General features: G+C 40.6%; 1 protein-coding gene across 3 annotated transcripts in view; it reads left to right on the top strand.

Annotated features, from left to right (window-relative positions):
• Window positions 1-12,835, top strand: part of LOC142588108 (uncharacterized) — a 45,574-nt gene that overhangs the window by 7,251 nt on the left and 25,488 nt on the right. For all 3 annotated transcript variants that reach the window (XM_075699582.1, XM_075699584.1, XM_075699583.1), the window contains exons 4-8: window positions 2,266-2,386; window positions 4,232-4,483; window positions 6,622-6,740; window positions 11,410-11,511; window positions 11,602-11,728. In XM_075699582.1, coding sequence (XP_075555697.1) covers window positions 2,266-2,386; window positions 4,232-4,483; window positions 6,622-6,740; window positions 11,410-11,511; window positions 11,602-11,728 — 721 coding nt within the window. The remainder of the gene's footprint in view (window positions 1-2,265; window positions 2,387-4,231; window positions 4,484-6,621; window positions 6,741-11,409; window positions 11,512-11,601; window positions 11,729-12,835) is intronic.

A 12,835-nucleotide genomic window follows, 5' to 3' on the forward strand; every position in this document is an offset into this window, starting at 1 on the left:
GAGGACACACTTGTCTGTTACATGCCTTTTGCATCTGGCATTCGAAAATTGCAGTTGTTTTGTTGGTTAAGGAAACTGAGGGCCTTTTTCTCGTGCTGTTAACCTGTTAACATAAGTTATCGACTGGCCCAGATCAGCACTTTGCTTGCCTGATGAACAAATCGATATCATTGTAAACACCGTCAGAGTAAAGCAGTCACAACTAAGGCCAGATGTTTACTACAGTGAGAGTTTTACCATAAGGGAAGTCACTGCAAGCACTTTGTACAGCCAGCGACCTCTCAGTGGTTTCTATTAGCTTGTCAAGAGCAGGAATGTGGACACTCCTGGTTAAGATTCAGCATGATTGTTGCCAGTGGAAAGTGCACATCGGAACAGGCTTTGAAGGAGGGTGATGCAAAGAGGATCAGACATCTCCTGCAAATTTAGTGATGCATTGGTAGCTCACTCATGGCGAGGATTCGAACTCTGTCATCGCTCTGAGCATTTTGGCAATAAGGAGAGTTGTTCAGGCACATTATAATTTATTTGTTTTTTTTTCATTGGAATTTGGAAGAACTCGCTTAGCTTATTATAATGAGCAGTTTGTTGTATCAAGAGTTCTGTCACGACATTCTACTGTATGGGGTTCCGAGGTAAAGTTTCAAATTTAATATTTAATCACTTTTAGTACGTATGTGTAACATAAAGGTGTGTACATACAATGTGTAGAAAGAAGTCTTAGAGCAGCAGACTGTAGTAGGACCTCTTACAATAGCTTACAAAGAATAACAACACTTTTAAACTGCAAAAAATTTCAGTGCCAAAAATTTACAGTTGGACATTGCAATAATGAAGTTGGTGGGGAAAAATTCGCTTTCATGAGAATTTCGTTGTTGTGAAATGAGACCGTAGATAGCAGTGCCATTCCCAGGCAAGAAATGTCACTGTGCTTCACAGACAATCTGCGTCTATTCTTGAGAAGTGTAGCGTACTATTCAGCCTAGGCTTGCCGCTGTGCTCAACTCAATGGAGTGCAGGAAGAACTTCGAGTCAAGGACAGTTTGGGAACACTGGGGTTGGTCGTTGTAGAATAGCACGTCTTGCAAGCTCTGAAGTGTCTGCTTTCTCAAGTGCCGTCTAGTCCATCCCTCCCTGAGTGCGAAGTCGTGGGTTCAGTACCTGGATGCAATGCCTACATATTTTTAGGGCCAAAATGCCTGTGTACTTGGATTCAGGTGCTTGTTCGAGCAACCAAGCTGGTCAAAACTAATTCGTACCTCCCCACTATAGTGTGTCGCAGGTGTTGAACCTCATCAATAAATTAGTCAATGAGAAATTTCACATGCAAGTGGTTGAAGCCGACAGTCTGGTGATCCCACAGAGGAGATGTAACTTTGGGTTCAAGAGATGCGTTAGTTTAAATAATACTCTGCTGAAGAGTTTCAAATAGATGTGGTGAAACAGGCTGTGTGATTTTAAGTTCACTCTAGATTGTTCCAGAGGATGGCAAATTTGGAGATCTCGGGACCATCAGAAGCTATTGCCATCATACCTGTGAAATTCATTTGCGAAGGTTGATGGTCAGACTGGAAACGGTGTGAGGTGCAAAATAAGGCATGGACTAAAAATAGATGCAGACAACCGCACATTCTTGTCCATGTCTTATCTTGCACATTAAATTATGCCCAGCCACATGCCAAATATCTGACAGCAGATGTTCCTTGATAGTCAGACATGTTGAACAGTGTGGGTAGTTCCTTGGAGAAATTCCAGAACAAGGTTTGCATTTGAATCCAACTGCGACTTATCATTCAATGCAAATGGGCTTTAGCAAGTTCGTCAGTGATACGCTACTAGTACTTATTGACTGTCATAGTGTACATGCATCACTGGGATCATGCATATAGCCAGAGGTACATTTCACTGACAAAGAACGCCTTCTGTAACATTACTGTCTGCTATTACATGCGTAGAATAATTTAGATCTGAGATTTAATGAAAAAATTTATTTTACTCAAACGAATCATCAGTTCCTAAAACCGCTGAACCTCAATATAGCAAACACGGGTATAACAATGTAAATTTAAATTTATTCTAGTTGATTGCAGTGCATAACGAATATGTGTTTATAATGAATATCAGATATAATGAAGGTATGTTGTGCTAGATATGAGTTCATTACAGGGAGGTACAATTGCATTACACTTTCATTAGGCAGTAGTTTCACACTGTTCTTGCCACAGTTTTAAAAAGCTTCATAGCTGTATTCTTTGTTTTTTTCAGAATATACAATATCTATCACCACTGGGGTTTGCAGTTGGTCCTGTACATTTTCATTTTAATCAACCATCTCCTGGCTGTTTTCGAAAGGCCTGCTGTTCATGGCTGCGAGCTTCCCATTTGGGTATGTCTCTAAGTATACAAAATACTCTTTAATCTTTAATGAAGCTTGGATGTTTTGGAATTTGGATTTCTTTTTTGTTGAGCCACTTTGAAATTGTCATCAGTTACACAGGATTGGGGTGAATCCTTTATTTGGAGTGAAATAAATTTTAACGATTGTCAGGTCCTAGCGAATGGCCTTGACAAGGACATGGCAAGATCCTCAAGGACCAGTAGTTTTAAGGGTTGTCAAAGCCTTGTCGATGGCCTTGACAATGATATTCAAAGGTCAAGTGCCACCATTTATAATTCCTGTCAAGGCTTTGTAAATGACATTGACATTCAACTATCTTTGAAGTGGAATAACATTGTCAAGGCCATTATTATTTGCAAAGCCTCAGCAGCCATTAAAGCTGGGCTCAAATGACAGACCTAATTGACCATTCTCTCTGTGGGCAAGCATGACGTAACTGAACTACACTGAATCATGCTGCAAGCAGCTAGTGTATGATGTCCTTGTATGCAGTGCACTTCATATGTCACTGAGCATTGCGCAACGTCATGGTCATCTGTGTATCGAACCAGCAATTTTGTCTGTTCTGTGATATTCCCTTTTAATTTTATGGAGTACTCAAAGGTACTTGAATTTTGATTTGGGCAAGGTTAGGAGATTTCTTTTCCCTATAAAATACCAAATGAATAAATTTCCTGAACAGTAGTAAGTGCTTAGGAGACAAGAGTAAGTTCAAATTGAAATGTTGAAGGGCACTATTCCACACTTTTTACTGTATTTGTTTCCGGTAATGAAACTTTACAGGTTTTGTTAAAACAATTTAAGCTCACTGAAATGGAACTTGCATCCTATGTGAGAATACCTTCGTTATACAGTTGATTTTTGTTAATTCAATCCTGATGGGACTGATGAAATCGATCGAATTATCCAGTGGGTCGAAATAAACAAGTTGCATAAATAAGGTCACAACACACTGTAGATTCATGTGACAGTGTTTGCCAGAATCTAATGTGCCCCTGAATCAAACACGTGCCCACTGTCTATGTGTTTAAAGTAGAAAACTAATGTAGAAATTCCATTAAAGTTCCTGGACAAAGCAAAAATCTAACATGCACCCGATCTTTTAGCAAGAAAAATGTGTTGCACACTGGTGGTTAGTTTCTGAAAGTCAGCTTCGCTGCAAACTTTTGAAGTCAGCTTCGTCGAAGTACAGGTATGTTTTGCGGAAAAGCATACAAACGCCACGCAGGCAGCTTTAGTTTTGTATTAGATTGGCACTGCGCAGGCATTTTTCAGCCCAATTTTCTCCCAATTTTCCTGAAGAAAATAAATCGTCCCTTAGAATCACCTAAATACAATAATCGGACGTTGTGAGCTACAGTTGTTGTTTGAAAATATAGGCCGACAATACGTTCCTCCTTTTTTAATATGGTAAGCTTCGAAAATGCTCGTTAACTTTTGGAAGCTTATGATATTATAAAACAGGAACAGATTGCGTCAGCAACACATTGATCTACTTATCTGGTAGCAAGGCACACCATTGTGGATCTTCTTTTACTTCGCCACAAAGAATGTCTACGCATGCGCTTTACGTGCACATCTATTCTTTACTGTTTTTCTGGAAAGACCCAATATAAACCAGGTGTGAGTTAGCACCCATGGTGTCCTGTGTTCTTCTTTGTCTGTGTTTCTTTGCACTACAATTGCTTCAATACAAGGATTATGTTGACCGGGATTTACTTGCGTGTGATTTATTGGTGCTGGAGTGGAAATTCTATTCCAACTACATTATGCATTTGCCTGAAAGTGTTCAAGGAGCTTTGCAACTTCCCCATTTGATCTTGTCTGTCACAGGCCACCATGTTGATAGAATTTGTTTGCCTGAGTTTCTACACATTCCGGCTTGCGCAAGCTGCCAGCTTCAGCAGAGCGGAGGTATTCTGGAAGGACCCTAAGAACCTGGTCGTCATGGGCGTAGTTGGGGTCACTCTCATAGACATGGTGATCTTCTCAGCCATGGAGATGGGTGGTTTGGCTGGCATGGGTATCCGCTGCACGCGGCCACTCAGGCCGTTCCTCATGGTCAACTTCGCGGAGAACAAACAGGTGAGGTGAACGAAAGCATGGCCGTTGCATCGACAGAGAATCTAAGCCAGAAGTGTTGGCTTTTATACACGTGTCCTGGTGTGCCTTAAGTTTTTTACACACTTGCCATTTGCTTTAGCCGTTATAAAGCTTTACAGCTCTTAAAGAGACAAAAATTGCAGAAAGATGGTGACATTGGCCAAACGAGAAAATGTTCAGTTTGGAGCCATTGTTTTGACAGGAGGACTCGTCAAAACAAGCGTCGAAGCAACATTCCAGTCCTCAGACTGGGATGTTGCCTTGGCCAACATTCCCACCCTGAAAATTGTCTTCGTCAAGACAATGACAGGGTGTTGCCTTGCCGTTGTCGAAATGTTGGCTCCAGGTTGGCGATTGTGTTGTTCACAGAACTGTTTGTCACTGCTGATAAGTTGTATCTCTTGAAATGATAGGGAGGCCAGTGAAACATCCTCAAGGCAAGAGTTACTGTACTCCATCTTGCCAATTCAGTATATTGAAGCAAAAGCCATGGGCCACGGTGGCCAATTGGGAATGAGCAATGTCTGTGTGTGTTAGATAAGGGAGGTGAGCTTTTCCACTGTCCATCGTTAATCTGCCCGTGATCCCTCTTAGTCAGTGTTGTAAACAGGAGATTAGGGAGCTGACAACTGACGAGGCCTGTTCATATTTTTATCGTTCCTGGTTCGCTGACGTGGCCCATGGCTTTCACTGCCTTACACAAAACCTGATTGGAAGGTGTGTATAGCAGTTCCACTATGTGCTATGTAAAGCTTTAGGCAGAACTTTGTATAGAGGCTTATGTGGTGCAGTGACTCAAGACACTTGTCTTCCAGTATGTATACTGTCATTGTTACTGCCAAATGATGTTGGCCTACACTGTAGTAGGTGACTGTGTTGAGAGACTCGCTTATTGTCATCTCTTCTACGTGTACAAAACTGGACTCTGCGGCAGTAACTTCTGAGAATAGTAGACAATTTACAAAAGGGTAGCTAGACTTACCTGTAATGAGTACAATTCATTCACAATATTTCTCAAATGTAGAGGAAATTAGGATGGGAGTCTAATTTGTTTTTATACCTACCCTGCATGGACCTCAAGTCTGCAGTATGTATTAAATAAATAAATAATAAAACGAGAACTGAAGCTCGGACATCTTTGCCATGCCTGTTACAGTCTGTGGACTCTTAGTCATAGAAGCAGTGCACTTTTAGATACATTGACGAATGCAGAAACAACCACAAGTATACAGGCACTTGTGTTTGTTTTGTGTTCATTTGTATGTCTAGAAGTGTGCTGCTTCTACGACAACTATGGTCAACCAAATAACCAATCAGTATCTCCTCAGTGTGCTGTTTGCCACTGTGAATACCTCCTGGAGCTGATGTGTCTCTTGCTTTCTCAAGACAATTCATAAGTAGTATCAGGATGTTTGTATAATAAGTGCACTTTTAATGAGTTGTTCTTTTTTTTTTAAATTGAGAATGAAGCTAACCACGGCATGATCTGGTTCATGTAAGTGAGAGTGATCGTAGTAGATTCTATGGTGTGTCGACACAAGAATAGGCTAAATTGTTTTCGTAAGACATTCAGTGTGGCTGTAGTTCCACTCTGTAGTTCCACTCAGCACTGGCATCTATTATTATTTGTACTATTTGCATGTTTTGGGATTAATTCATGCATGAGTGAATGCTCTATGTTGATGTTTTACAGTTGACTCCAGAAGTTTACAAGACATGGTGTTCCACAAGCTTGATTTTTATGCTCTGTTAAGGCATGATACTTCTGTTTCAAGAATTCACTGTGCAGCTTGCAAAGGGTGCTACAAACTGAAACTTTGTATATTAAGGCTATGTGCTCTGGCTTCGTGGTAATTCAGCTTTCTTTGTGAATCCTTTGTCTCATAAACATTTGTCACTGACTGTACATACAAAACGCGCTGCTTACGTCCCCGTCCCCCCCGCGAAGCCCTTGAGCTCAGCAATTAGTATAAATAGACAAAGCCACAACATTCTAAGCGAGGGCAATGTTATACTTATGCTTCATATAGAATTGATGAATGATACTAGATTTCAGAATGTAATTAAACAGTGTCAGAAAGTCTTATTGTGCATTGATGATGGCTCTCTTATCTCTGCAGGTCCGTCGTGCTGTGCGAAATATTCGCAACACACTCAAAGAGATTATCTACGCGCTCATCCTGCTCTTTATGAGCATCGCTCTCTTCTCACTGCTTGCCCTAAAGCTGTTCCAACGAAGGTATGCAACCTGTTGCGTCTGTGCCAGCTGTACTTACAGTATACATCAAAGTTTCATATTCAAACCTCAATTTAAAGAAGGGGCACTCGTAAAACGCGTAGTTCATTAATTGAATATTTGTTATGCAGTCAATCAATGTCAGATGTTTAAAACTCCCTAGGGACTGTAAAAATTTCCGAAAAAATGGATACATTCCTTTAACTGCCCTCAAGGGCTGAAATTTCCACAGCCGAAACAACTTTAACAGCCTGCGAGTACAAGTACTAAGTGTCTCACTGCTCACACTGTGACAGAAAACGGCAGTGCACGCCTGTATAATTAATACATTTTGGCATTGTGACCGTGGCCCCTTTTTACTCTTTGTATGCTTCACTGCAATACATTACTCATGTTTGACTGCGTAATACTGCTGTATTGCGGTGAAGCTGTCTTTCGAGAATCGGCATTATGCAACGTTTTAAGTGTCTCGTTGCTCATACTGTGACAGGAGGCATCGGGTGTGCGCACATATAATTTAACATTTTGTCCTGTGACATTGACCCCTTCGCATTCTTGGCTTGCGTCACCGGTGTAAATTTTGTATGGTTCACTGCATAAAATTTCTTTATTGCGACTCAGCTGACTTTCTGAAACTGGTATTATTCGATGCTTTAGACCCTTGCTGCGCCTCGACACCATTAGAAAGGATGACGAAGGCCGAGTCGGTGCTATTGCCGCCAACAGTGATTCTTTTAAATGAAAAACACAACACCAAACAGCAGGCAACTTGATAGCGAACATCGAAGCAGCTAGGCTTAACAACAGCACAAAACGACTACTATGGTTGCTAGAGGATTGGCATAGAAAAGCTGGATTGACGCTGTGAGACAACCAAAATGATGGCGGTCGTGGCTTCAAATAATGCTGTTTTGAACCTTCGGTCACGGCAAAAACTCTGAAATATCGGACGGTGAAAGATTTTGAGTATCCAAAATTTCTTACATCCTTACACATTGGCTCTGTAAGGTATGTGGCGGTGCCGCGAAGTCCAAATCGTCATGTATGTCGGAAAAATTGGGCGTCATAAATATCAGTCGATGACTGTATAACAAATCTTTGAGAAAAACAACCTTCAAATACTGAATATGTTCTCATTTCTAACAGAAGTAAAATGTACAGCTTATGAGCAGTCCGTTTGATAAAGAAGCTTATTTAAATATTCTGATATATTTAACGGCACTCCTGACTAGACGTTCAGTCAATCGAGGTGCTTGTAATGAGAAAAAGACTGTCTAAATGTGAAACATTTTTGTTCAAGTACTGGAAAACATTGAAAATAGGTTATATATGCTCCATGCATTTTTCCAAGAACTGGTGCATTTGTGCAACAAGCATAGCTCTTCTCGAGTAGCAGAATCCTTTGGAAGAGTAATTATTTGCATTGATCTTTCGCCTTGTGAACTCCAATGAGCATACAGACAAACAAATATTCAACAATTTCTAATAGTGAGTTTTCTAATTAAATACAAATTGAATAGCAAGGACTGTTGGATTCGTATTTAAAATTTCAAATATTCACACACCCCTAGTTATGACAGAATGCACAATTTCAAAATTCTTGCCCTTGGTATAAAAATGAACATCCGAACCTTTCACTCAAACTTAACTCTAATATATGGGAAGTAGAAAATGTGACCTTTCAAAGTCATGAAAATTTCATCCTGCTTACAGCCTAGTATTTAGTTAGAATGAGTAAGAGGTTATTTTTATAAGTTGGCTCTTCGCTGAATTCAGAAGTATGTTTTCAATAGTGTGCATAAAGAACAGTACTTTCATTACTTTCGCCTGTGTTCTCGTGTTTTTTGTGATTTGCCTAATATTTTGAGCCAGCTGCAAACAGAAATCTGCTTTGTTATAACTGATACCATGTTCAATCCTGAATTTTTTTATTTTATTATACAGCAAATTTTCATTAATTTGACACAGGTAAATCCGATTTTTCGCATGTTTTGATCCTAGCTGAAAGTCTCGGCCGGCACCCATGAATTTCTATGGGCCCAAACTTTTTTTGTTTCGATTCTAAGATTGGCCTTCAGCAGGTAATGGTGCCTATGGTGACTGGTGACCCAAATAGTGAGCCCATTAGTGACAGTGTCAGTCTCACCAGAGCTTAAGGGACAGTGAGTGCATTGAACATATGTCAAAATCTTCAATGAAAAACTCCTATTTTTGGCCTACCTTAAGAAGAATTTCAAGCAATAACTGTAGCTCAGAGTGTCTGATTACAGTATTTATGCTATTGTAACACGCTTCATTTTTTTATCAAGAAAATTGGGCAGAAAATTGCCTGCGCGGTGTGAGGTCGCGGGATCAAATCCCGGCCACGGTGGCCACATTTCGATGGGGGCGAAATGCGAAAACACCCATGTACTCAGATTTAGGTGCATGTTAAAGAACTCCAGGTGGTCGAAATTTCCGGAGTCCTTTACTACGCCGTGCCTCATAGTCAGAGAGTGGTTTTGGCACGTAAAATCCCATAATTTAATTTGCCTGCCCGGTGCGATGGGGTACAAAACCAAAACCGCCTTCATGGCATTTGTATGCTTTACGGCTTAACATAAATGTACTTTGGCCGTGTGGCGAAGCTGACTTTAGAAAACTAGTCGCCATTGTGCAACACGTAATTTTCTTGCTAAAAAATCGGGTGCGTGTTAAATTTCTACTTTTAGACACATCGAAAGTGGGCGTGCATTCGATTAGGGGCGTGTTAGATTCTGTCCAATACTGCCAAATGAATGGTGCTGTGTTTTGACATTTTTATGCATATTCTTTCATTCGACCTCCCCCCCCCCCCCCTGTATAATTCAATCAATTTTGTCGGTCCCATCAGGGTCGAATTAATGGAAGCTCGCTGTAGCATTAGAACTCTCATTCAAATAAAGTACAGCCAACCAAATTTTAAGTTTACTTTATATCCAAGAAATTGTCTTGGAGATGATCCCGGATATATAAAACTCAGATATATCGAATTATTGTCTATATCAAACAGTTGTAAGATCCGCTTGAAAATGCAAAAGGATAGCGATGTACTACGTGTACATTGAACTCCCATTCACCGCCACATTCGATATATCTAATGCTGCACCACACCACGCCCCTGCAAGGGTGCTTTTCCTAACGGTATGCAATCGTTTCTGGCATCATCGGAAATATTTAATGCCGACAAATTTGAAACTACACTGTTTTAGCAGATGTCTTCTGACAAGAGATTGATTCTGCTATGGAGGAAAAATGGGCAGGCTGCTTTCACTTTTGCTCGCAGCACATATGGATTGCTCATGTAAACTGTGGCCATTCGTCATCGCAAATGGTCAACACAGATCCGACCTCAAGCTCCACTTGAACGGATCTTCACATAAGAGCTTAAATATAACAAAACCACCGCACATCGTCTCCGCACATCAACCCCCCTTTGCGGCAGTGCTGTGCAAGGCTCAACGCTGTGCGATTTGCGAGTCTGCGCTAAAGCCGTTTCATTTGTGCTCGCACAGTTACACATGAATGGGAATGTACTCGGACATTCTGCAAGCTGAAAGCAACTTTAGAAACTAGCAGCATGTGGGTAGTGCTGGCAGTCACCGACGTTGGGGCCTGAGGCGAAGGGCTGAGAATGCAGGGACATACTGGGTGTGAGGTGTTGGAGAACTGAGCGGCGTGCAAGAAAAGGCGCATGGATTTATTACGGCAATCGAGAAGTGAGGGTGACTGGTTCTAACAGGAAGTCAGTTCCAAAACCAGACACAATGTCCGCCTGTCTCATTGCCCACACATGATGATCGGCCCACACCAACCATATTGTTGGTGTTGTAATGGACACGCGGCCAGGCACATTCATGCGCTACTCACAGTACAAGTGTGCTTGTGATGGCATGGCACCTATTCATTCAGGCTAGTTTGCTTCCACTGTGTGTCCCATTTCTATCTTATCTTCAATAAAAAGGTGCAACAAGCACTTTGATATGTGTGAGGCGCACCATGGTCCCCTGTCCGGGTGATGCGGGCTTTTAGGGTTCGCGTTGCGATTTGTATATCAAACACGATGACACAGCCTGAGCGACATGCAATGTTCGTGAGCAAAAAATAAGTCAACTTTTGTTTGAGAAGCAAATTGTTAAGTTCCCACTTTTCACAATTTTGGGAAACTGTCCGAGACATGCAGAATTCTTAGATGAGCTTCAGAGAGGCATATTTTATATTTAGAATTATCAATATACCAAACTATTTCTGAATCCCCTTCGAATTTGATATATCCGTAGGTCAGCTGTATCCATGTTCGTCATATTCAGGTGGAACTATATACAATCATGCGTTCTTTTGGCTGCATTTTCTATATAGAAAGTACCTTTTATGCATTTATTACATCAGCATGCTAGTTGCCATGCATCTCTTGTCAAGTCCAATACTATGTGGCTGCATACTATTTCAACATTTAAAAGTGGTGGCATCAAAAAATAAATACTTTAGCTTAGTCTCTGTCCATACATTCCAGTAATCAGCTTACTGTGATCACTTGCTATTGCTTGCTGCTGATTAGCGCTGTTTTATTTTTACACAGACTGAGGAACTATATGGACCTGCCTTCCTTGCCTTCACCTGTGAGAATTATGCTTTTTTTTTCTTTTACAACTAGATCTTTATTCTACCCGGACGGTCGTCCATACTTCAAGGACTACTTTGACATTTACTTCAGCCTGTACGTTTTAATTACTACTGCTAATAATCCTGATGTAATGTAAGTAGATTTCAAATGTTTCTTCATTTTTTTTTTGTCACTTCTCAAAGTACTGAGAAATAATTGAGAATGCTTGCCTTCACCTTTCAGGATGCCTGCTTACAATGACAATTCCTTGTTTGCCCTCTTCTTCGTCGTCTACACACTTATCTGCCTTTACATATTCATGAACATAATTTTGGCCGTCATATACTACAACTATCGTGAGAATCTCAAGGTATGTGTCTCACTATGGGAGAAGATAAATTTGTAAAAAAAAGGTGGAAAAATAGAGCATGGAAGAATGTGCAAATATTACCATATATTTTCTGTCAGTTTGTGTAGTGAATCTGTCTGCTTGTCTTGAATATCCAACATGGCCATAAGCTCTCTCCAATATCTGAATTGTGTTCAATTGTAGTTGCGTTTAAAGGGACACTGAAGCAAAATGTTAAGTCAGTCTAGATTGAAAGATTAGGCTTCGCAGTATCGAATACATCATTCGTAGCAGGAACAGATCTTTTGCAAGCGAGAAAAATGACAAAAATGGGAAATTCGAGTGGCACCTTCTCTTGTGTACTATGGTAACTCTCCTGTAACTTCAGCACTGACTGATCCACAGAGATTGCCATAGCGGAAGGTCAAGTGGATATTATGTTCATGTGTTTTTTTTTTTCAGCAGGGTTTGTTCAAATTGAGGAGCATCAGCAGGACTTTCAGTGGCAATTTTCTACACAACAAAGTAACACACAGAAAGCAGAAAACAGTAGCACGCAGAAACTGATCATAGACTTTTCGACAAATGATCTGTCAATTTGATTCATGGTGCAACCTAATATTTCCCTTTAGTGTCCCTTTAAGCTTTCATGCCATATTCATGGAACACTTAGCACCTCAGGGCCATTGTTTTTACCAATAACGCAGTCATTCCATTGTGCATCTGTTTAATTATTCTGTTACGCTGTGGAATGCTTGTGCCAATAGTTCCGTGTCGTGCTTATATCTCTACTCTGTGATGTGTGCAGTGTCGACAATGAAACTCTTTGTTAACTAGTTTGAAGTAGTGTATATGACGATAACTCTGTCAGTTTTTGTGACCACTATTTACACTCCTCTAAGGCTCCTTTATGGTGGACAACTGCATAAACAAATGAATAAAACAAAAGATAAGCAGCTGAACGTCGGCAGTGGCTGGTTTATCTTTTCTGCATGCAATCACTCTGTGGCGCACACTTCCTGAAAGCATACTCAAGCCAATCAATTCTTTCTCTGTTTTTACATCTTTATGGACTCTTGAGTTGATTTCAATATGGGTTCAGTGCAGTAATGAAAGTGAAGTTAAACT

This window comes from Dermacentor variabilis, chromosome 7 (genome assembly GCF_050947875.1).
Source record: "Dermacentor variabilis isolate Ectoservices chromosome 7, ASM5094787v1, whole genome shotgun sequence".
NCBI classification, from domain to species: domain Eukaryota; kingdom Metazoa; phylum Arthropoda; class Arachnida; order Ixodida; family Ixodidae; genus Dermacentor; species Dermacentor variabilis.